We start from the raw sequence: 25768 nt of genomic DNA on the forward strand, positions 1-25768 counted from the left end.
AGACAAGTTCTCACAATCAATGGTCATGAAGAGAGGCCTACAACTGGACAGTGTGAAGACAGTGAAAGATACTGGAGCACTCAGCCCTAAGTGAAGGCAGAAAGGTTGTAAGGAAAGAGGAGGGTAAGGACCCCCAAAGGAACAGCATCCTTCAACACACCAGGGCTGATGCACAGACAAACTCACAGGGCTGCTGACAACATGCACAAGGCTCACGTTGTTTCAAGCTGGTCAAAATCCCAGCATGGAGTAGAAGTGGGTACAAAGTCCTACTCCTAACCAAGAAGCTATTTGCAATTGATACGTGCTGGGGAAGGGAAAATCTGTCCTCCCAGTTGAGTGACAGTGGGCATATCAACCACACCTTAGGGCAGGCTCAGGAGTAGCTGGACAGCACACAACAGACTCCATGGGTTTCTGTGTGTGCTTTTTTTGTTTTTGATAATGTTTAAGTGTTTTCGTTTTTATTTTGGAGGTTTGTTTCCTTATACAAAGAAAGTACATGACACTGGAGAGTATACAGGTGGGGAGGAGCTGGAAAGAATTGGCAGAGGAAAATAAAATGATCAAAATATAGTGTACTAGAAAGCAAATACAAAAAGCAGACCATCTGAACACTGACAGGAATAAGCGTGGATGTTTTAGTATGTATGTATATCATGGCTAAAGAAGAATGTACTTCATAATAACAAAGCCTCAACTCATTAAGAGGACATAGCAACTCTCAATCAAATAGAGTGGTATAGTTTGTAAACACAAGAATAAAATCATAGAAAGGAAGGTGAAGAGGGACACTCATGAACGTACCAAGAAATGACAACTGCTCAAGTAAATGTGGCAGCAGAGAGAAAAGGAGGTGGCTAACCTACAACTCAAAGTCAAACCATAAAAATCAGACAGGGGCCAGGAAGGAACTGGGTGTGACAGGGCCACCAGCTCCAGCAGGTCAGTGGTGCAGAGTTCTGGCAAGCACACGGCAAGCTTTACTGATTATATCATTTGACAGGGCATCAAGAGTCAAAGCCGACAAGGTGTCAGGCACTGCAGCAGGCCCTGGATCATAGCACTGCAACGTCACTGACAAGCATGGGTCAACACAATGCTCTTACACACAGGGCATGCTAAGCACATGATCACACAGTAATATGATTCTTTTTCTGAATCGAACCTTGGTCATATGGAAACAAGATGAAACTGAAGTTCCTGATACTCAAATTTAGCAGAATCTGAATACTTTCAAATTGTCTTCATTTTTCAGAATGTTCATTTTCTTTTATAGAGCTGGTTTGCAAGTCTTATTTCCTCCTGGCCTTTTCTCATTAAGATAGTGCCTTTACATTCTACAGTATCTATCGTATAATCTCTTTTTCATTGAGACAGGTTCTCATATGTCCCAGGCTGGCCTTGACCCAGGTATGTGGCTTCAGACGATGCTCCTGCATCAGTCTCTGAAGTGCTAAAATTACAGGTGCCCAGATGCATGTGCTTTTAAATGCCTTAAGATTTCATCAAAATAAACTCTGATCATCTTTTAAATGTGCCCAAGACAGTATGACCTGGAGAGGTCCTGCTCACAATGGGAGATGGCATGAACTAGAAAGGCCCTGCTCACATAGAAGACTGTAGGAATTGGAGAGGCCGAACCCACAAGTAAGACTGTATAAACTAGAGAGGCCCTGCTCACACTGGGAGATGGTATGAACTGGAGAGGTCCTGTTCACGTTGGGAGACTATGACTTAGAGAGACCCTGCTCACACTGGGAGGAGACTGTACCTGAGGAGCTGCTGGGTTGAAGGCCACTTCAGTAATTGTATCTGTGTGTCCTCCAAGACGGTGCAGAAAGCTGCTTGAGCCCATTTCATACACGTAAGCCTAGGAGACAAGACAAGCAGATATTCTGGGATGACAGGGCTGCTGACCAGTTCCAAACCATGTCTCAGTTATGCTCTGAGGCTTACCCAGAACACAATGACAGCTAACAAGACTGACATGATGCCAGCCAATTCACAGGACTTAGTCACAAAGCCCCTCTTACCTCTAAATGAAGGTATACCCTCTATTTCCTGTCATAAGGCCCTGCCATCTTAGTGCCTGCTGTAAGTTTCTGCTGGGCATGGATAGATTTCACATGATGTGGGGTAGGAGGTGATGTCACTGGCTTCATGTGTTGCTACAGGATCCGTGGTTCTTACACATCAAACCCTCTGACATTTAGTCCCAGGCTGAGTCCTGCCCACCATTCATGGTCCTGTGAACTAAATGTACACACTCTTCACTTCCTGTCATAAGCCTCTGTGACTCCCTCTGAATAGTGTGAAGCAAGTATTCTTATTTGATGACTGATACTTAAAAAGGTGCACAGCCTTTGCATGCCAACCCTACTTTAAATTTCCACATTACAGGAGAAGATGCCACATTGTCCCTGTCTTTAGCCTGAGAGAACTGGGTATCTTTGAGTTAGAATATAAGTACTTTATGGTTTTCTGCCATTGACTGGGAAGTATCTCTACCAGAATCAGCTGCACTTCCCATGTGAGGCAGTTACTTCTCTGTTGATGTGATAAATATCATAACCAAAGCAACTTAAAGAAAAAAGTTTATTTTAGCTTAGGGTTACAGGCTCCATGGTAGAGAAGGACAGTAGCAGGTGACACAAACTAGAACTGGCTGGTTACATGTTCACCCACACCAGGAAGTAGGGAGAGTAGCAGGTGACACAAACAAGAACTGGCTGGTTACATGTTCACCACCCACAACAGGAAGTAGGGAGAGAATATGAAGTGGAGTGAGGCTATAAAATTTCCCAGCTTGCCCCAGTTGTATACCAGCAAGGCAGCATTTGCTAAGGTTTTATAACCTTCCCAGTGTCATCAAGTAAGACCCAGACGCTCAAACACATAAGTCCATGGAGAGATTTTTCATTCAAACTAACATACCATGTGTATGATATGTATCTAGAGTTCATGCTGAACACTTCATTTGAAGGACAAACTCTAGCAGTCTATCCTATTAGGATGTCATGGGTGTGCAGAAGGCATTCTCTAAAAGTCTGCTGCTAATAAAAGAAACAGCCATGTAACAAGAATCCCCTTGGAATTGACTCCTCTTCCCGTGGGGAAAAAGGCTCTTCCAGTAAAACTTCCTAGTGGCTCTATCAGTGGCTAAACGGTGGTTCTGAAGTAAAGTCTACAAATGGAGTTCTGCTACACTTTAAAGTAAAGTAGAGAAATGAAATGTCTGCTTTTCTTGTTTGGGAAGTACACTTTTCCTCATCTCTGTATATCTTAGGCAGATGCTGCTTCAGGTCTGACACAGCCAGGCTAAGCTAGCATCATTTGGGTCAGGTCCCCACCTCCAGCCTGCTGGTGGATGCTTGGCTTGTATTTTCACAGGTGTGACAGTGCTGCCATGAACACAGAGATACAATTATCTTTTTGAGCTGCCGATTCCAATTCTTTGAATAAATATCCAGGAGTGAGATTGGTGAATGAGAGGGTAGCTGTGGAGGGAGGACTGTGCTTTGTTTTTGTTTTGTGAGGGCACACTATACTGTCTGCATACTTTACATCTCTGGCAACAATGTGTGGGGTTCCAATGTTCACATCCTCACCCACATTTGCCATCCCCCATCGTTAAGAAGAATTTTATTTTCAGCTGTGGATGTGCACACATCTGTTGAGAGGCACACCCATGTGAGTGAAAATGCTCATGGAAGCCAAATACCCTAGGACTGAAGTCACAGGCAGGCGTGCGCCACCCAACATAGCTGTTAGAAACCAAGAAGAGTCCACACTCTAAACACTGAGCTGCTTCTCCAGTCCTGTCTACCCCTTGCCCTTCTGGTTGTTAAGGCCTGAGCCACCTCTCCAGACCCAACCCTTGTCTTTTTGATGAATGTCAAGTATCTCCTGGTGGTTCAGTTTGCTTTTCCTTTGCATTGATGTCATAGCCCTTTTGCATATACCCGAACCCTACAGAGAAGTCTCTATTCAGGCCACTACAGCCTCTCCATCTGTCTTTGACATTTGCCTAAATCCCTTCCTTCATTTAAGACTTCAAAGAATTCTCTAATTCTTCCATTCATCCCTACTTGCCCAGAAATCTCTGAAAAACAGCTTTCCTTCATCAAGTAGAATACGTGGCTAACTAGACATACAGTCCACATGAAGACCAGACAAATGTCATTCCTTCTCTTAAAAAGTAACTCTTGGCATGAGAACTGTGCTGTCATGGTTCTGCAGGAGATCAACCTGGGAAGTAAGCCTTGACACAGGGATTGTGCATCATCATTCTGCAGACCAATCAATGTGCAAACCATCATTCTGGTTTGGTGTGCTGGTTCTACTTTGTCTTTGGCTATTAGTTTTGTGGTTCTAGCTATTTTTTAAAGTGATGTCTTAAAAATCAACTGTAGTTATTTCTTTGAAATCTACCTACTCCTCCCCTGGCCAGTATCCTTGGATGCTTTCTCAATGGCTTATATGACCAGCCTACCTTCCTGCTTGCCTACTAGGACTTCCCTAAGTGACCAGGGTAGCCTGTTGCTTCTCTTCTGCAGCCTCACTGCATGGCTTCTGCCATGGCCTTGTTCTTTCTATGACCTCACTACATGTCCACAACACCCTCATACTTTTTTCTATCATTTGGCTCAGGTATCCCTGATGCAGAGCTGATTCAGAGTTATCTGGTGTCTGTGAGTTGGGATAGCATCCAGAGACCAGAGTAGGATGCTGAATGAGACAGTTGGAGTGGGGTTGCTTTTAAGTACTCTTCATGTGGGATATGGGAAATCCATTTGCTCTTTTATTTGGAAACAATCCACTGATTTACTCTTAGAGGCTCTCTAGTGTCACCATAATGGGTGGGACAAGCTCTCCCACCTAAATGCTTTTCACAAGTTAGCTAACTGATCAGTCAAACCAAATGACTGTTGGTTTGTCAGAGTACAGAATCTTTCTAGCTAAGACCAAGTTTCTTCAAGTCTACTGTGGAGGAAAATGAATTTTTTTCAAACTATTTTTTCTTTTATTTTTTCTTTTCTTTCTTGTTCATAAAGGTCATTACTTCTGGATTTTCTAAATTTACAATCTTTCTGCTACAGATAGATGGCTTCACTGTGCCTTTCCATAAGGGCATCCATGTCTAAAGGAGCAGGCAAGTGTCTCTGATACTCTGCTAAGTAGTGACAGACTTTAGTGTTCTCATCCATGGACTGTCTCTATGTTTTCTATGGAACATGTTAGCTTCAAGCTAAGATAAGCATTTTGTCATTTTAAGAGAGTATTAATAGATTTGCTCCTACTGGGTGATTTATGAATAAATCTAGGCTTCAACTAAAATGATTTTTCTGCCTATATATTTACTATTTTTCTGCCTATATATTTTTACTATTTAGAGATGCTTAAATAATTCTATTTTTACTGTCAGTTATTAATACAGTAAGTTTTTACTAGTAGATTTCTTGGTATTTGATCTTTTTGCATTTCTTGACATAAACCCATCTTGGTATGATGCGCTGCTATCAACATGTTGTTGGGTTCTGTTGGTTCCTGTTTCATTTCAAACTTTTTTATTGATATTCATAAGTTAAATGCAACTTTCCTCTGAAAAATTATGAAGTTTTTAAAATCAATTATATTCACTGAAAAAGAATAATCATTCTTTAGATATTTATGATTTGAATGGGTATTGTTGAATCTTGCTGATCTTTAAGAGTAGAGTAAAAATTCCCTGAGCCTGACACTTTCCTACAAAGGAACTCTTGAAATATTTCTCTATTTTCAGTCTATAAAACTAGTCCTTTCCATTTAACTTTTCTTTGAGGGGAATTTTGGAAGGTATATAAAGGGGACTCCTTTCTATGGAAAACTATGCTGGATATGAGTCGCTTGTTTAAGGGGAGGTTCTTTACAACAGGACCTACAGGAGTGGATTAATATCACCATCAGAGGGTGAGCTAAGTCCCTCTAGACTCTGGACACTTCTGATTTGTATGCTCTGAGGACAAAGCGGCTGGGAGGCTGAGGCAGGAGGATCAACCTGAGCTATACAGCTAGGTCCTATTGTAAACAACTTCAAGGACACCTCAGCATACTCCAAAAAAAAAGGTGCTGTGAATTCTTTTCCTTAGATTTTATGCTTCTTGAGGGAACTGAATTATACTTGTGATTTTTAATACATCATAAACAGATGTGATGTTTGAATTGTATAGTAAAGACAATTTATAAGCAAAAGGATGCTTATACTTGTTTTCCATGTATATATTACTGAATATCTGTTATATACCAGGTGGAAGGAATATAGAGTTACTTTTTCCTATTTGGTCAATGCCCATGTCCTTACTGAAAAAAAGAAATGTCCATTCTTCTCACTTAAGCCTCTAGTGACTCTTTTGTTAATCTTCAGGCACAGTTTTTGCAAATGTTCTTTCATCTAGAGCATAGAGGTACCCACAATAAGACACTACAAATCCACTGATTTGAAGGTTGACTCTCAACCTTCCTAATGCTGTGACCCTTTAATATGGTTCCTCAAATTGTGGTTGACTCCTTAACTACAAATTATATTTTTACTACTTCATAACTGTAATTTTGCTACTGTTAAGAATTGTAACATACATATCTGATATGTAAAATATCTGATATTTGATCCCCAAGGGAGTTTCCACCTACAGGTTGGGAATTGTTGCTCTAAATGCTGTCTGAAAAATCAGAAGAATGACCATCACTTTCATTCCAATGTGATAAATGAATAACCAAAGCACTGTATCGCTTCCTTTTTGTGACAGTGGAACAGTATGGTGCTTAAATGCCAAACACACATTTCTGTAAAAAGCCAAAGCGCTATGATATAAAACAGCACATACAAAGCCAACCAGTGACCTTCTCAGAAAACACTTTTCTCTGCTTATGTTACTTGAATGCAAAGTGTCAGTCACAAAGAGCTTGTAAGAAATGATGGTAGACTCACACAGAAGTATAGTCAGTGATACATAAGTCTTCAAAGCTTCATAGTAAAGTCTGCCATTGTTTTTGAAAATAGTTTGGCAGTATTCCAGAGAAACCAATGAATGATGGCTAAAGTGCCCAATATATATGTCTGGTCTTTTCTAAGCTGTCTGGTTTTTTTCCTCTACAATTGTTCAGTGACCACTGATCTTAATTTACATCTCCTTGAGAAGAAATCAACTGAGTATTCACACATCTTACCTACCATCTTGACGTCCTGCCCAGCTTGTTGACAGTGGTGTCTTTCTTCTCCCATGGAAGCCTGAGCTCATTTGGAGACTATGTTGAGGGGCTGCGTTAGAACAAGGAGTGCTGGGCACTTCACTATCCTGCACCAGTACCTCATAAGCATCCCTCAGCTCAGACCCAGATTCTTGTTTGGGTACTACCATTTTTGTGCCTCATGTAACTCTCAATATGGAATTTTATGAGGACACTTTATAGGAGACAAGTGACCATCAAGTGGCCTTTCTGAGCAATTTGAGGCACACAGTGGAGGAGATGGGAGGGACAGCATAGTTTCCAGCCAAGGAGCATCAAGGTCATGAGGGAGCTGGCCTCCTCTGTGGGCTTAGCCTCCAGCTATGTGGAAGTGTGTTCCACACCCCTGGGACACTCTAAGATCTCTGTGTTGCACATCTGCAGGGGATGAGGATCTGGCATAGAGGAAAGGTGGAGACGAAGAGAGACAACTCCACTGAGAATAACGTGCAGTTCTCTACGAACCCGATAGAGACAGGGAACACCTTGTTACACATGAGCTGCACTGATGTGTAACACTTGATGTCATCACCTTGTCACTCCTACACCACACGTTACAGTCATTCATGGAGCACATGCCCATGTCTGAGATGACTAATACATGAAGAAATGAGTGACGGATGTGAGAGTGTATTGAGACTCAGTAAAAATGAGCCATTTGCAGTTACAGTTTACTATTATGGACTTCTGATTCTGGGTAACTATTTTAAAATACTGTCAGGCTTGAAATAGATTTTTATCCCAGTACTCAATGGGACTCAAGGTCTATTTGATAACACCACCTAGAAATCCTACACTCAGAGCAAGCATACATACATACATACATGTCTGTCCTCCGCACCACAAGCCATGAGCCTTCCACAAGGACTAAAAGCAACTCCACAAGGGTAAGAGCGGTTTGGATGCCCTTCAAAACAGCGCACACACCTGCAAGGATACAAAGAAACAGCTAAGCAGAAACTAGTTGCTACATCGTAAGACAAATTAAAACATACCAACACATTTTTCTTTACAAAATGAACAAGCTAATATCTTAAAAAAAAAAAAAAAAAAAAAAAAAAAAACATTCTTTGATGTCTGTACCTGTGGTGAGAATCAAACCCCAGCTTTTTTACATACTAGACAAACACTCTACCCCTGAACTACATCCTTGAAAAAATTTCATATTGAGAATTACCAAATGGTATATAATCAAGGCAATCTTTAAAATAATTTAAACTCTTTTTTCAAAAATAATAAACTCCCACAGATGGCAAAACTAAGAGCAAATGCATCTTTATATATGAGAAATGTCAAATAAGCATTTTCTGGATATTACTATAAATTTTTCAAACTGATCTTCTAAAATCACAAATTCTGTAGAGGAACAGCCCATAGCTTTGGAGAGGTGTAGCACTCGAACAAGAGGACTGAGTTCCTCGAGCACTTACCAAGTACTACATAAGGCCCTCACTGAGACAAGTTTGAGTTTGTACAACTTTATAAGGTGGGAACCTCCAGCACCAACAAGCATGAACAACATCTAGTGGGCACCATGGAGCATGCTGAGACCAAACAGGGTCCTTGAGGAGCAAGATCTCACTTATGCCATATAATTAATGGCAGGTGGGACTTCCGTATTTCTTCTACTGACAAAGAACAAAGCAAGCACACTGCTCATGTTTCCTTATGAATATCTATGTACTATGAACATATGTTAACATTTGTCAGTTTTATTACATTACATATGCTCTATACAGTGATGGCTTGCCATACTGTAATTATCAGAAGATAAAGGCTAATGCTTAAATAGAAACATCTTCAGGAGTGGGAGATCAAGCAGCCCAAGGTGAAGTATCATCAGTGCAGTTCCAAAGTAGCTGTGTGAGCCCAGTACAGGTGTCCAGTGTAAGGAAGACATGTGTGACAGGAATCTGCATCTGGGATGGCCGTAGCTATACTGTACTTGCCACCTCTCACATCTCTGACTCTCAGAAGCTTCATGTAATGACCCTCAGAGAACAGGCTAGAACTCATGCTCCACCATCCCAAAGTGACTACATCAAATCTGTATAGAAGCCAGTTTTCTCCAGAGCATACACAGACTAGTCACCACCTTGTATTATTTGTAACAATCCTCAGCTCAGCTCCAGTTTCCCTCAGGGCAGTGCTGTGATGCAGGCTGGCCTTACCTCAGGTTCCTCAAGTCCCACAGTCGAACCCCATCACCAACAGCTGTAGTCAGGAAAAGATTATACGCCAGAGACTGCTGAGCTATAAAGGATGATCCCTGTCATCAGATGGAGAAAATAAAAAATTAACAAGAGCTTTCTAAAAACATTTTACTTATTTAATTTGGGAGGGGACACATGCCACAGTGCATGTATAGACAGATCTCCAGTAACTTGCAGGAGTTGGTTCTCTCTTTCTACCACGCAGGGCCTTGGGATCAAAGTCACATAATCCTCAGACTTAACCTCAAGTGCCTTTACCTGTTATGCCATCTCACAGACCCTAAGATGAACTTGTAAAGGCTAATAACACCTAACAATCCAGGAATCTAAACCCAGAAGTCAACATAACCTTTCTTAAATTTATAGCTTACAGTAGGACTCTAAACTTCCATGAAGCCATGGAAAACACAGCAACCTATGTAGATAACAGAGTGCACCTGCGACAAGGGCCTGCTGATGTCGGAGCATCTTAGCCTAGGTAAGTGTGCTCGGCAACCTTTTGATGTTATTCTCAAAACACAACCCCAGGCTGGACAATACCAGCTAGCAGGATGACTAAGCAAGTACACTCTAACCTTAATAATGGCTGTGTGCTTACTCCACTCTCAATGCCACTGAGAGCCACACAACTAGAAAACAGCAACAGATAAACAACTAAGATGTTTTCACACCAGGGGGTTTACACACCAGTATATTCTGTACCAGCATGTTTGTACACCAGCATGTTTGGACGCAATATGTTTCTTAGTATTGATCATAATCATTAATCAATAAATCATCCTGCTGCACTGGGCCATTTGCAATTGTCACATGTCAAGAACACTGAACTACACCTTGGCAAACAAACACATGACTATGTACCACAGGACCCCACATGTCACTAGGAATAAAAACTCTGTAAGTCCAGGTGTTGACATCTGATGACTCTGGTGACCCCCCCCCCAGAAGAAAGGTGGCTGTGTAAAACAACTGAGCACCACCAGAAAAGCCATTTAGCTTAAAACATTCCTTAAACACACTGTAATTCATAAGACTACTTGAAATACTGTAACAAACTAAATCTAAGATGGACCTGGAAATCATTCTTCATTTACAAACAGGAAATGAAGGCTTATATTAGGTTCAGTGGTAACAAGCCACACTCTGAGGATTGACTGTGCCAGGTCGCATTCTGCACAATTCTTTAGCTCTTCATCCTTTTAGCAAACCAACCACTCAGTCTCTATGTATAGTCAAGAAATCTGATACACAGTGGTATCACATCTGTGAAGCTCACTTCAGTTAAACCTAGAGTTATCCTACAGCAAAGCTTCAACTGAAGGATTGCCCCGAACGGACTGTCCTGTGACATGTCTTGATTGTTAACTGGTATAGGAGAGCCCAGCTTGCTGTAGACAGTACCATTTACAGGGCACATAGTCCTGGGCTATATAAGAAAGCTGACTAACCATGAGAGTACCTACATTCCATTAAGAAATACTCCACCAGCCAGAGCTCCCCAGGATCTAAACCACCAGCCTAGGAGCACATATGGAGGGAGACATGACTCCAGCTGTATATGTAGGGAAGGATGGCCTTGTTGGGCATAGGTGGGAGAGGAGATCTTTGGTCCCATGAAGCCTGAACACTGAGTGGGGGGAGTCCAAGGGTAGGGAGGGGAGTGGGGGGGTAGGTGGGTGCACAGCCTCATAGAAGCAGGAGGAGGGGGGATGGGATAAGGGGTTCCTGGGTGGTGGGGGGAATGCAGTAAGGGGATAAAATTTGAGATGTAAATATTATATCCAATAAAAGAGGGGAAAAAAAAGAAAAGCTGTTAGAACCAACATCCTTAATAAAATGTCAGCCCTCTTTTAAAAAAATTATCTTGATACTAAAATTTGCTTTGAGAATTGTATATTGCAGAATAATCAGCCTTGGTGATCTACTCACCAAGCAAGCTGGGCAGACCTGCCCAAACCTCTGAGGTCCGGGAATTCCAGCTGGATGCAGTGAAGACACAGCATCAGAGGCTTGTCAATTTGTCCTTCCCCCCACCCCTCTTCTAATATCTCAACACCCATAATCAGCTTGAAGAAGCCAATGAAGAGTCAGCGCCCCTATTCCCTGGGCTTGGGGACTAAGGTGGTAAATGTTGGGCTGTCTCTCTAGGGAAAAGTAGTGGTTTTGTGGGAATAGAGAGGATTAGCTAGGGTTTATTGCATAGTTATAACCTATTAGTATAAATCTGTATAATTAATATCAAGATGAAGATATAAATTCTTAAATGGCACCAATTTACTTTGATTACAAATTTTAAGGTTTTCATTGGTACCAGCTTCTTATTGATATAAAAGTGAGATGAATATTGTTACTCTCATAGGCATTGTACCAGTATAATACATTTAGGAATACAAGGCTTAGACCCAGTCCTTCTTTAACTTTTTTAACTGATTTGAGACGATTGGCATGTGAGTTAAAGGACTATAGCAAATTCACGGCTTGGGAGTTTATTGTTAAGGTGTACTCTATGTTTTATTTAGAAATAGCTGAGAGGAGTTAACAGACAACAGTCCAGAATACCTTACATGGATAGTTGGTTTTCAAAACGTCAGAAGTCCACAGAATTGACGTGACAAACATTTCTATATTAATGTTCATTTTGATCAGAGACCTGTCTGCTCCTGACAGCTTCCTGTATTGAATTCTAAGAAGAAATTGAGCATCTTTGGAGTTACTCCAGTCGTGGTGAGACAGCCACTAGGCAAGAATTGCCTCTTTCCATCTACAGACAAATTACTGTCCAGAAAAGGACACACTTGCAGAATAGTCGACTGATTATATCTGCCTAGACAGAGTAATCAGCCCTTAATAATTCTGCAGCACTAAGGTCTGTCAGATGATCCTGGGCCAGAAGGCAGAAGAACAGATGCTCCAACGTTTTGTAGTAGAGGGAGTGTCCAGGTGTTCAGAGGTCTCTATAAATTGGCTAAGTTTTAGAAGCTATGCTTTGTGCTTCCCACAATTATAGTTAACTCAGTCATTCTGGATTTCTGACGGGGTTGAAAACTAATAGTCTCGTAGCCAATCCTGGCTATTTACCTTGAGAGAAAAGATTTGAGTGGATGGTTTTCAGCTGACATTCATTCTAGAGCCAAGGAAAAAGCCAGGTGCAGAACTAAGTGTGTTAGTTAGGAGAGATGACAGAGGTTCTGGTTAGTCAACAAAAGGATGGACTGGGTATTAGGACTATCTTGTACCTCACGGGTACAAATTGGCATAATTATATTCTAATTGTATTTTGAGAAAAGTTTCATTTTAACAGGAAGGGTGATATGTCGGAGGAGCTAAGGTAGGAGGAGTACTGAGAGGAAGAGAAGGAGTAAGGAGAGGAGGAGAAGAAGGAGAGGAGAAGCTAGGTGATGAGAGAAAGAAAGGGGCGGGGGATATGGAGGCAGATGTTCACGTGTCTCCACCAGTCAAAGATAGTTGATATATCTAGGTTGAGTATTGGGTTACACTTCTGATTGAGCATTACCAAACTTATGAAGCCTTTGATTAATATTTTTTAAAATTGTATAAGTGCAAAAAGGAAAAGGGGGCATGGGATAGGGGTTTTCTAAGTGGGGGGAATGGGGAAAGGGGATGGCATCTGAAGTGTAAATAAATATCCAATAAAAAATGGAAAAAAAAATACTCCACCATGGTTTCTACTGATTTTCGTGGCTGAGCGAATGAGTCTCCTGGTCAAGAGTAAGGCCATGTGCAATAAGCAGGCCTGCCTTCAGGTTTACACATGAGTTCCAGCCTTCTCTCAATGATGGACAGTGCCCGGAAGTACAAGCCAAATAAATCTTTGCTTCCCCTAAGTTGTTGTCAGTATTTTATCCATAGCAAGGTTAAGGTAACTAGAACACTGGTCAAGTGTTCTTAGAACACTTTTTAAGTAAAGAAGAACTATCTGATATGATTTTAAGACACCAATATACATTCAGACAATATTTTCAATCTAAAAATAAATAATTTCATGATATAATATACAGCAATAGAAAAGCAATAGAAATGATCAACCCAGATCAGGGGAATTCCTATAAATATAGAACAATGGATTAAACCCTACTTGTCCAGTTTAACACTGGAAGACAGCCTTAGAACTTGGCTCTAGGTGGTACATGGGAACACTCGAGATAGGCCTCACTGGCACTGACTGGAGTGACCACTTTAAGTCCTAAGCTTCACAGAGTGAGAACTGGCCTACTTTATACTTACTGAAATGTGATATTTGGGTCAAGCATAACCTAGCTGTGTCTGTGCTTGGACTTGAAGGGCCTCATAAACCACATCACCCACATGGCTGTGGTGAGTCTGACTTCTCTAATGTGCTTTGTGTTTGTGTATGAACATTTAAGAGGCATCTTCAGAAAACAAACCACTAGATGTGGTGCCATTCTCAGTGACCTCATACTTGCTCCCTGCATTCCATCACATTTCATCATATGTTTATTTTTGGGAAGTTAAACCAGTTATTTTCCCATTAAAAAGAACTGTTTTTTTCTAACAAAACACCTCTCATTTAAGAGCACATCACAGTGGCTCTCAAAGGACTGTCAGTCCACAAGGCCACATGGGTAGCACTTGAGCACACAGCAGGTACTGCACAGAAGCATGCAGTAGCTCTTCAAGCCTCATGCAGACACATTCAATGGGAAGATTCCTCAGAGAAAAGAATGCCTTGAACCATCACCCATGAAGGGAACAAGCCAGGCCATGCTTCCTCACACCCTTGATGGCTTCCAGGACTGCCCTGTAAAATGGAACAGAATCACCAAATCTTAGAACACTTTGACATTGGTGCAGACACAAGCCTATTTTAGAGCCTGCCACTGTCCTGGTGTTCTCTGAAGGGAATATCATCTTCAGGCTTCATCTACCATCTGACAATACATGAAATCCAGAGTCTACTGACTGCCTGGCCAGCACTAGCTCTGTCTGTAGAATAATAACAGGTTTCCCTAACTCTGAGTACCATCCATAGTCTGCTGTCCCTATCTCAGCCCTGTCATAAGAACCATGGCAGACTTGTAAGCAGAGGATGTGCCTTCTGAGGAGGGGTTACACAAAGTGCTTAGCTGCTAAAGGAGGGGTGAGCACCCAGACTGCATGTGGCCTTGGAGACTTGAAGAAAGAAAGGCTGATTCAGCTCCTGCTGAACCCTCTTATCTTGGAGGAGGCAGGCTTGGGGTTGGGGGTAGGATAGGCCTGTGACACTACCCAAGGGAAGAGAGCCAGGCCAACAGATACTGCAAAAGTCAAAATGATGCTAACTCTCTGTGTGAGAAATAAAACACTGGGTTCCACTGCTGGAGGAGGAATGAGCGGCTTCTGCCAGAGTGGTGAGCACTGGATGTTGTGGCACAGCAAGGAAGCTGAGAGCAGGATTCCTCATTCTCAGCCGAGCAGGTAAGCCCGAAGCAGGACCACATGCATCATGCACTCCTCTTCCTTCGTGGCATGCCACGCTCATGACACTGACAGACACACAAATACATCTCATGGGTTACTCCAGCACCTCAGAGCAGAGCACAGCAAGCAAACAGTGACTAAGAAACAAGCAGGTAACAGCAGGCCCAGGCCTCCAGAGAAGCCCAGTAATCCCACATACATTCCCACTCAGCAGTGACAGCTCTACTCCACCTCAAGGGGCAGCATCCAGTGCAAACAGCAAGCTCAGACTCCACCCCAAAGAGAGAGAGAGAGGTGCAAAGTTCAGTCACTGTGCTGAGCACCCTTAGTTACTCCACACTCCCTCCAACATCCTTGCCACTGGTGTCTCATAGCTAAGCCAGACTAACAGCTGCTGGTCCTGAGATCCATAGCTGCTACCACAAAATCATACGCAATGCTTGAATCTTGCTCATACTCCAACTCTGCAATGGCCACCGCCAACCAGAGTAAATCTCAAGGTCCGGATCAGGGTCCACCAACCCAGGGAATGTTTATGTTCCAGTCAGTACCTATTGTCCATTCCTCCCTTTGCTTTGCCACCAATGTCCACTTCCTGCACTCTGGTCCTATGGACAAACCCTGGTACCTCCCTCGTTCTCTACCTTTTGCCCACATGTGTTTAAGCAGATGGACATTAAGTCTGTGTGATTATACACTCTTTCGATGAGATTTTGAATTCCTCAGCTCAAGAACTCTGCCTGCTTTACACCTATTTATATAGGGAGAATAGCAATCAGAGTACCTACCTACAGATATTTTAAGTTAATAGGCAGTGTACGAACACGTACATATTCACAAACATGAATGGATATATGTGTACACAGATACATACGGATGGTAAAGGAGAGGAGATGATATAAGCACTCACGAATTTAACCACGCTTCTAGGGGTGAACACTAAACTAAGAGTTCATCACAAAGACAGATGTAACTGCTTTCCCACTCCATTTGATGGAACTTAAACATTTGACAAATTGTTTAAATACAGAAAAGACCATTTTAAACACGATTGAAATGAAATCTAATCTCATCAAAGAGATTAATTACTGAAAATGTTTAAGTCAGCTAGCACTTACTTAGAAAGTTTGTACTCACTCCTTCACAATTGCACACACACATCCAACCCAAACCCCTCTGCTTCCTCCTGACCCTTCTTACTAGTCCCTTCCACCTTCATGTCCCACTAGGTCAGATTAGTGCTGCCAGTGTCCTGTGCATGGTCATGGGGCATCCATTAGAGCACGGGCAAACTAGCAGGAGCTAGAATCCCACAGACAAGTCACCATCCCCTTCTTCCAGCAGCCACTGATGGCTAACAGCGCCTCACCCTGGGTCGAGCCTTACGTGGCTCTTCCCCATCCATGTTGGAGTATAATAACTGGCTTGATCTTGTGCGGGTAGCCTCAGCTGCTATAAGCAGTGACTATGTCATGTCCAGAGCACAGCATTTCACAGCACAGCTTCCCATTCTCCACCTCTGGGCCTGAGGGGCAGGAGGAGAAAGATTTGCTCTAGATGTCCTGCTTAGGGGTTAACACGCAAATGTCTCTTGTTCTCAGCACTTGGACAAACCATGAGTCTGTGCTGATGGTAGCCTAAATACATACATACACCACATATACACACAAAAGGATGCTTCTCTGACCAAGGTTTAGAACATCATTAATCTATGGGTACAAACATAAATGTTTCATTTAGCAAAATGGCCTCATTAGTTTCCCCTTCCTACGATATTCTGAGCCATGGGCTCTGTGACCAGGTTTACACTAGTAGGACTCAACTCCTTCCTGTGAAACAAGCATCAAATCCAACCAGAGAGCAGGTGGTCACTCCCATAGCGGTGCTATTATGATTGCACCAGGGAATACATCTTATCCAGTAGGTTAGGATTATAATGTGCAGGGTCCACCACTAGACAGGTGGCCTGCATAGCACCTAACTATGATAGGTAGCCAGAAGGAAGTTGGTTTCCAGCATATTTCCAGCTTGATTTATCACTGTCCTACATTCACAATGCGGGGTGTCTTCAGCAATGGGTCTCACCGTCTAGCTATAGTGGGAAGTCGAAAGCAATGGCAACAGCCTGGGTTATTTGGGGGCCTCTGAGGCCTTTTGGCCAGTAACTCGTGGGGAAATGTCCCAACCCTAGCACTCAAAGACTGCAAATTCCAGGCAAGCCTGAGTGACTCAGTGAGATACTGCCTCAAAAAGTAAAATCACATCTTTAGTCAAAAACAAAACACACAGATGTCAGGAAGACATCTCAGTGGTGAGGGCACTTGCCTTGCAAGCTTGACTGACTGAGTTCAGATCTCTGGAGCCCATGAACCGGGTGTGGGGAAAGTTGCCTGTAATCTCATCGCTCCCACACTGAGAGGGAGTCGGATCTCCTGGAAGCTTGCAGGCAGCTATCCTGGAGTGCACAGTGCAGTGGCAAATAGCAGAGAGGCCATGCATCAAATAAGACGGAAGTCAAGGACTGTCAATATTTTCCTCTGACCACATGTGTGTCATGCTACATGCTTACACTCACACACAAACACATACATACATATACACACAGATCATTTTAAAATCAGCATATTTCATGTGTTAGATGCTCTTTAGGTAATGACTGCCCTTGTTGGTTGTTTTGTTTTTGTTTAGCTTTGTCTTGTCATCTTGACACCAACTAGAGTTGTCTGAGAAGAGGAGCCTTGGCTAAGAAAATGCTTCCATCAGAGGCAAGTCTGTAGGGAATGTTTTGATAAATGATTAATATGCAATGGCCCAGCCCCTGTGGGTGGTACCTCTCCTAGACAGGTGGTTCTGAGTTGTATAAAACTGTAGGCTAATCAAGGAGAAGCAAAGCAGTAAGCAGCACTCCTCCATAGCCTACGCGTCCATTTCTGCCTCCGGGTCCCTATCTTAGTTCCTGCTCTGGCTTCCCTCCATGATGGAACCATAAACTATAAGCTGAAATAAACTCTTCCCTCTCCAACTTGCTTTTGGACAAGGTGTTGTATCGCAGCAATAGAAACCTTAAGAGAGTACTCCGTCATTAGACTGTTAACCTCAGCCTCCAAGGCACCTGAGTACATCTTTAAAACCCACACTATGTGACAGACGGTAACTCTGTCTGACATCTCAGGGAGAAGCTGTGACTCAGAGACTGTCACAGTCTGCAGTGTGCATGACTATCATTCATCCCCACCATCACATGGGCATCCAGACCAACCCCAGCTTACATGAAGACGCCACTGCTAGCCACAGATATCTACACAGATTCACAATTAGTCAAAGACAATGAACAAAAAGTGCCATGCAATGTTGTCAATACATCTGCAGGGGCTGGAGACATGGCCCACACCCTGCTCCTCTAGAGAACCCGAGTTTGGTTCCAATCACCCATATAGGGGAACCTATAAGTTCCTTTAACTCCAGCTCCAGGAGAATTCAATTCCTCTGGCCTCCAAGGAAACTGGCACCCACACAGATACACATAAACACCATAATTTAAAAACACTAAATAATAAATCTTTGAGCTATCTATAGCTACCAAAGAAAGTTTAGCATAGTTTTGTAGTCAGAAAAAGCTAATATTGGATCTGGCAGTAGTCACAAAATTACATCATACTGCATTTATAATTGTTAAACACTTTCAGCTCAAAGTTTTTAATTAATGTGTATACTATGTACAAACTCACTTTATTTTGACAAATTCGATGGACAGGCCGGGAATGGACTTCAGCTAGCACTGCAGCGCTGCAACCAGCATTGAGGTCAAAAATTTCCACAGTCCGGTCCCGGCCAGCTGTGAGTATGATGTCTGCAGCACGTCAGTCAAGGGTCCTCTCAGCAGTCTCACCTATGAACACACAATTCTCCCTATGTTATTACAAAAAAAAAAAAAAAAGGGACCCTCACAAGACTCAGAAATGGAGAATTACTAAAGAACTTCTGAAGTTCCAGAGAAAATACATAGTGCCATAGTGCGACTCTATCACACCTGACTCCAGCTTGGGCAGGAGAAGAGGAGGAAGCAGAGCTCACTGTGAGTAGGAGAGCACATGGTATGAGACAAAGCGCAGACACCCACAGGCACTGAAACTCATAGCGTAAGTTAGAGATGAAATGACAGAGCCTAGCTGCGTGAGGCCCTGCACAGCCCTGTGGCTTTTCATCAGCGCAAGCTGTAGACGCAGCACCATGCTCTGTCACATGGCGACTGCTATGAGTTTTGCCAGTCCAAGGATGCCTATCGCAAGTGTGACAGGTTACTAAGAAACACACTAAATGACGATGCCTGACTCAGTAAATACAGCGGACAAGTCTTATGAGCTTGTCCAGCTATGGCATAGCCCAAACTGTTCTTCCTTGAGGGGGCCTCTAACTATTAAGATAAGGTTATTCCATCTATAATTACTGCAAATGATCCCATATTCCAAAAGGAGAACCACCGTCTGACCTTTATGTCCAGCATGATACCTGGGACTTCGCAAATACCCAAAACAGGCTTTGCCAAAAAGCAATGCTCGGCGCAAGGCACCTCAACAAACCGAGAGGAAGGATACGGGAGTAAAAGTCGTTCACGGCTGACAGGCTGGTTATGTCCACCCCACTGGTCAGTGGGAGCCTGAAAATAGGCTTATACCTGCTTTTTGGTTTATACCTGGAAGAAAGGGACAAGGATATGACCAATGTTTTTACTTCTGACTACAAATAAACATTCTACATTTAAAATCATAAAAATGAAAATAAGGTTTTGCATTGCTTAATCATCTTATAATACTACGGGAATGAATAAACAAGTCCCCTCAATCATCATTCAGGTAATTAATTTAATTTTCTATCAGAAATCCTAGGGTTGTTTTCTCTAGGAATACTTAAATTTGGGCATGTTATATACTAAAACAAATCAACCATAACTATGAGAAAGCAAGCTTGTCCCTTAATTCTAAAATAATTATGTATTACCTTGTAGTACGCAACCAGTTATATAGTGCTGATCTCTCATCCTAAATATCAGTCCTTATTATTTTCAGAAAAATAACATGAGTATGGAGTATTTCTTTGGTGGATGCATGATCTTAATCATGGACAATTTCCTAAGGGAAACTAGTGTGTAGTCTAACCCAGTAAGTAGTCTCAGCCCAGCCAGAGGACAGGTTGGCAAGGGTGAGGCAAAATGTCAAGAGTCAGACTGGTGTCTTAGGAAAGCTAGCCCAGACCCAGGGCAGCTGCTGCAGTGTCCAGGATGAGGACAGTGGTTCTCAAACAGAGGTAGAAGGTGCTCCCTGGAAGAGCACTGTGTCTGAGGCTGAGGAACTCTGGAATGGTCCCAGGGCAACAGAATCCAGAGACAGACCCCAGGCCTGAAGAGACATAAGAGAGGTAGCCATACAGAGACAAAAGCAGTGCAGGCCAGTCTCCAAGGAGGCTTGAGAATAAATATTCAAAGAGAAGTTGGCAGTCACAGAGATGGCCATGATGAAAACCGCTTACAGGAGTGGTTCTCAACCCTCCTAACGCTGTGGCTGAGAGAAGGCCAAGCAGATGACCCCGCGGGGACAAACACAGTCACCATCCTCACTCGTCTTCGGAACTGAAAGCACACTCTTTAGAAGCCCTGTCTCCTACCTTCTTTGCCACCAACTGAGCTGTAGCTTGGATTATTTATTCTAAGTCTGTGTCTACCTAACCAGGTACATAGTAAAGGCCTGCCTAGGCTGGAGCCTCCATTGTTGACCACAGAAAAGGACCAAGAGTTTGATAGAGAGCAGTGGACCAATGCCTAGAAGGCCTTGTTGGGACCCACTTCACCCAACTTTAAGTTGTGGTGTTCCTGACAGGAGCTGCCAATCACAGCAGGTAGGGTTCTCTGGTTTGGGATGGGATAGGATGGGTACAGTAGGATGGGGTAGGGTAGGATGGGATGAGTGAGATGGGGTAGGGTAGGATGGGATGGGATGAGTGAGATGGGGTAGGGTAGGATGGGATGAGTGAGATGGGGTAGGGTAGGATGGGATGAGTGAGATGGGGTAGGATGGGATGGGATGAGTGAGATGGGGTAGGGTAGGATGGGATGGGATGAGTGAGATGGGGTAGGGTAGGATGGGATGAGTGAGATGGGGTAGGGTAGGGTGGGATGGGATGAGTGAGATGGGGTAGGATGGGATGGGATGAGTGAGATGGGGTAGGGTAGGATGGGATGGGATGAGTGAGATGGGGTAGGGTAGGATGGGATGAGTGAGATGGGGTAGGGTAGGATGGGATGAGTGAGATGGGGTAGGGTAGGATGGGATGAGTGAGATGGGGTAGGATGGGATGGGATGGGATGGGTGAGATGGGGTAGGATGGGATGGGATGGGTGAGATGGGGTAGGGTAGGATGGGATGGGATGAGTGAGATGGGGTAGGGTAGGATGGGATGAGTGAGATGGGGTAGAGTAGGATGGGATGAGTGAGATGGGGTAGAGTAGGATGGGATGAGTGAGATGGGGTAGGGTAGGATGGGATGAGTGAGATGGGGTAGGATGGGATGAGTGAGATGGGGTAGGGTAGGATGGGATGAGTGAGATGGGGTAGGATGGGATGGGATGAGTGAGATGGGGTAGGATGGGATGGGATGAGTGAGATGGGGTAGGGTATGATGGGATGAGTGAGATGGGGTAGGGTATGATGGGATGAGTGAGATGGGGTAGGATGGGATGGGATGAGTGAGATGGGGTAGGATGGGATGGGATGAGTGAGATGGGGTAGGGTAGGATGGGATGAGTGAGATGGGGTAGGATGGGATGGGATGAGTGAGATGGGGTAGGGTAGGATGGGATGAGTGAGATGGGGTAGAGTAGGATGGGATGAGTGAGATGGGGTAGAGTAGGATGGGATGAGTGAGATGGGGTAGGGTAGGATGGGATGAGTGAGATGGGGTAGGATGGGATGAGTGAGATGGGGTAGGGTAGGATGGGATGAGTGAGATGGGGTAGGATGGGATGGGATGAGTGAGATGGGGTAGGATGGGATGGGATGAGTGAGATGGGGTAGGGTATGATGGGATGAGTGAGATGGGGTAGGATGGGATGGGATGAGTGAGATGGGTAGGGCAGGATGGGATGAGTGAGATGGGGTAGGATGGGATGGGATGAGTGAGATGGGGTAGGGTAGGATGGGATGAGTGAGATGGGGTAGGATGGGATGGGATGAGTGAGATGGGGTAGGGTATGATGGGATGAGTGAGATGGGGTAGGATGGGATGGGATGAGTGAGATGGGGTAGGGCAGGATGGGATGAGTGAGATGGGGTAGGATGGGATGGGATGAGTGAGATGGGGTAGGGTAGGATGGGATGAGTGAGATGGGGTAGGATGGGATGGGATGAGTGAGATGGGGTAGGATGGGATGGGATGGGATGGGATGGAAAGAGTGGGACGGCATAAAGTAGGATAGGTGGCTGAGGTGGTAAAGGTGTGGTGGATGGGCTGGGGTGAGTGGGGTCAAACACATAGGTTAGGTTCGGCTCCACACTGGTTCTGACACTGCATCTCTGACCCAGCACATGAGGTGAGGTATGCAGTAGTCAATTAGCAGTCTTCACTCTAACTTGGGTCATCTCACCCTGCTATGATGACATGAAGTGTCCTGCCTAGAAGGACTAAAAGGTTGGGAAGTGGCTGACACCCAAGAAATGGGATGAGTTGCAGCAGGCACATGTTATCACTCATCAGGACACATATTTACTTGTGCTTTTAACAGCTTTCCAATGATAACAAAACTAGAAAAACATGTTAAAACTAGAAAACAACCTGTCTTATTGTACAAGGTGGTAAATATAAAAGAAAAAGATCTCTTTTTACATAAGTGAACATTATAATAAATATTGTGCCAGATATTTTAATATGCAACCATATTTATACTAAAATATTTTTTAGTTTAAGTATTGAAAATCTCTCATTATTATTAGATATTCTTCTAAGTAACATATCGATGTTTGCATTGAGTTACAGAATGTGAATACCACTGTTTAACTATGCATTACACTTCCCAGTGTTCCTACATTATAGCTGCTACTTGACACACACTTGTTATTCATCTTGCCATTTGTCCATGGGGATGCAGAGGCACAGGCAAACATGCTCTCAGAACTTCTCGTACAAGACAGCACTAGCTCTTCTCTTGTGGAGTGGCAAAGTGAAGGTCAAGGCAAAATTAAGGAACAAAAAGAAATGTGTTACAGCCAGGGGAGCTAAAAAGCCAATAACTAAAACTACCTCTTGCAAAAGTTTGTTGGGATTTTTTTGTTGTTGTTGTTTAGTTTAAGATTTTAAAGTTCATGTCTCTAGGAATGAAGAGGCGGGGCCAAGTGGGAAAGTGGGCTAGCTCTCTGGAGTCAGAGCAGGAGGCTCAAAGCCACCTACCTGCATATGTCGTCTCTACAGAGGTCAATGTGGTATTTCAACAGACAAAATTCAGGGCCGGAAGACAGCAGTATGAAAGTATCCATGTAGTAGAATTGTGCAGATATTACTGGCTTAGGAAAAGCATCTGGAGCCTGTGAGGCAGAACAACTGTGAGAACCCTGCAGCACACTAATAGTCTCTCCGCAACACTATACACACACACACACACACACACACACACAGACACACACACACTCTGTCCTCATCCTGAACACATGTCTTGTCACAGCCAACACACAATGCTGATTTTTGCTTACTGACCACTGCCAAAGCTTATTTGAAGAAAATTTGAAAATTTGGGGGTAAAGGAATGTCAAGACGGGATCACTATGTAACTCATACTGCCCTCAAACTGACTTAGAGGATGATCCATCTGGCCTCAGCCTCCTTGATCAGGGTTTACAGGCTTGTGTTACACAACTGCCTCAAAAGATTGGAAAAGTGGGGGAAATGAAACATTGACTATCAAAGACAGTCAACCACTGTTGAAGCAGAGAGCACCATCTGAAACACGGTATAAGAAGCAGGGCTCTAAAGGAGCCTAGGGTAATCCACCCAAATTTAAAAGCAACTTTTGTTTTAATTTTAAAGGAAGACCAGCGCTGTGTCTCATGCAATCAAGCCCACACAGAGACTAGCACTGATCCCTGTTGCAGGACAGTCACTCCTTTGGTGCTGCTGAGAACTTCCAGTGGAGCACTGACCCTGACCAGCCCATCTGCCCTCTGCCCTCTCCAGAAGTGTCCTATAAGTGGACACCTGCCTGTGGTCCATTGACTATGCACTCAATGCCTACCCAACCATCCAGTATCTCAGCTTAGTATCCCGACCCTGCAGAGGTTGGGTCATAAGACCAACTGAGCATGTGCAGCCTAACCCAGCATTACCAGAGTATTGCATCCTTGGGTCTCTAGGCCAAGAAAAGGTCAAGCTCAAAGTACAATTTCTAACACTATCATATACTGTTAAGTTTAAATATTAGAAGTCAAAACATCCAGACTCAGCCTCTGTCTGACGTGTCTGAAATGTTCACCACTTCTGGGTTATGTTTGCAGTTCGTAAGGTCACAATTCATGAGTAGAAGCAAGGTTTCTTAGCATCCTCCTTCTTTCACCTTAGTAGTAAGAGTTCCATGCTCTGTCTGTCTCTCCTTTCTCACTCTATTTCCAAATAGCCTTACATACGTTCCTTTAAGCCAGTCCAGTCGCTATGCTCCTTCATAGTGTCCTCCAGACCATCATTATTACCTCTGCGATATAACAATAAACTAATGTGAAGTTAGCTGTGCTTTACTGTGGATATTTTGCCATTTTCATGCCATAACAAATGCAAATATATACTGACCAAAAGTGTGTTGCTATGTGTTATATATGCATGTGTTTCATCTGTGAATGAGTGGAAGAAACTACCCCACCATCGTGTGTCTACTGTAGTAAAACAGATCCTCATTGTATCTGTTGCTGGTCTCCCCCAAAGAGAGGTAGACAGTTGTGACTGTCCATAGCTCAGGGTCACTAAGAATTTTGTCTGATGTCACTGGCCACCATGACACAGGTGCTCACATACACATTACCAAAAGCAGCATGAGTTCTGTCCTGTGAACTGACCACACCCTCAGTGTCTGGTCTCGGCCCGTAGACAGCAACCACCTCTTGTCATGGCTCCAGCAGACAGTGCCCACAGCTCCATCATGACCTAGGTATTCAGGATAAAGGGAAACTAAATAGAATGTCTACCTGTAGAAGAACAGGCCAGAACTGCTTCTTCTCAAGAATAAGGGAAGCAGTTTCTTGCTGTTCGGCTAAAAGACCAAGTCCAGCACTATGTAAGTCCCACTATAGAAGTCCAGCACTATAGAAGTCCAGCACTATGTAAGTCCAGCACTATAGAAGTCCAGCACTATAGAAGTCCAGCACTATAGAAGTCCAGCACTATAGAAGTCCAGCACTATAGAAGTCCAGCACTATAGAAGTCCAGCACTATAGAAGTCCAGCACTATAGAAGTCCAGCACTATATAACCTTGCATTAAAGGTTATATGAATTAAGGAAACTCAGGTTTTTCTTCTTTCCTTGCCCCTGCTCCTGGAACGACAACTCTGAAACTAATTATTTATTATTAAATACCTAGGCCATAAACTTTGGCTCATTTCCTGACTAGCTCATAACTTATTTAGCCCATTTAAACTATTCTATATCTACCATTTAGTTAGCTACCCCACCCGCTTTGGTCCCAGTCTGCTTCTTCCTTGGTGTCTCCTCAGCATTATTCTCAGTGTTTCCCCGAGTTCATTTACCTGCTGGCTTATACCTGTCTTACTGTTTCCCAGAATCCTCTCTCTTCCTGCTGTGTTCTGCCTCCATTCCTCTG

General features: G+C 43.5%; 1 protein-coding gene across 5 annotated transcripts; it reads right to left on the minus strand.

Annotated features, from left to right (window-relative positions):
• Positions 1-1702: 1702 nt before the first annotated feature.
• Positions 1703-25165, minus strand: LOC117702552 (WD repeat-containing protein 27-like). Of its 5 annotated transcripts, none has more exons than XM_076706496.1 (8): positions 25007-25165; positions 23358-23491; positions 23022-23114; positions 19517-19614; positions 18650-18771; positions 9441-9538; positions 8094-8196; positions 1703-1873 (listed from the first exon to the last, which is right to left on the minus strand). In XM_076706496.1, exons 2-8 carry the CDS (start codon positions 23441-23443, stop codon positions 1718-1720), a joined length of 756 nt encoding a protein of 251 aa, XP_076562611.1. In that variant the 5' UTR covers positions 23444-23491; positions 25007-25165; the 3' UTR covers positions 1703-1717. The 5 variants fall into 5 exon arrangements, 4 of the variants coding, with proteins under 4 accessions (XP_076562611.1, XP_076562609.1, XP_076562610.1 ...); XM_076706494.1 differs by having other exon boundaries at positions 24973-25165; XM_076706495.1 differs by having other exon boundaries at positions 24966-25165.
• Between the last annotated feature and the right edge of the window lie 603 nt (positions 25166-25768).

The sequence above is a fragment of the Arvicanthis niloticus genome, unplaced genomic scaffold, assembly GCF_011762505.2.
Source record: "Arvicanthis niloticus isolate mArvNil1 unplaced genomic scaffold, mArvNil1.pat.X pat_scaffold_975_arrow_ctg1, whole genome shotgun sequence".
NCBI classification, from domain to species: domain Eukaryota; kingdom Metazoa; phylum Chordata; class Mammalia; order Rodentia; family Muridae; genus Arvicanthis; species Arvicanthis niloticus.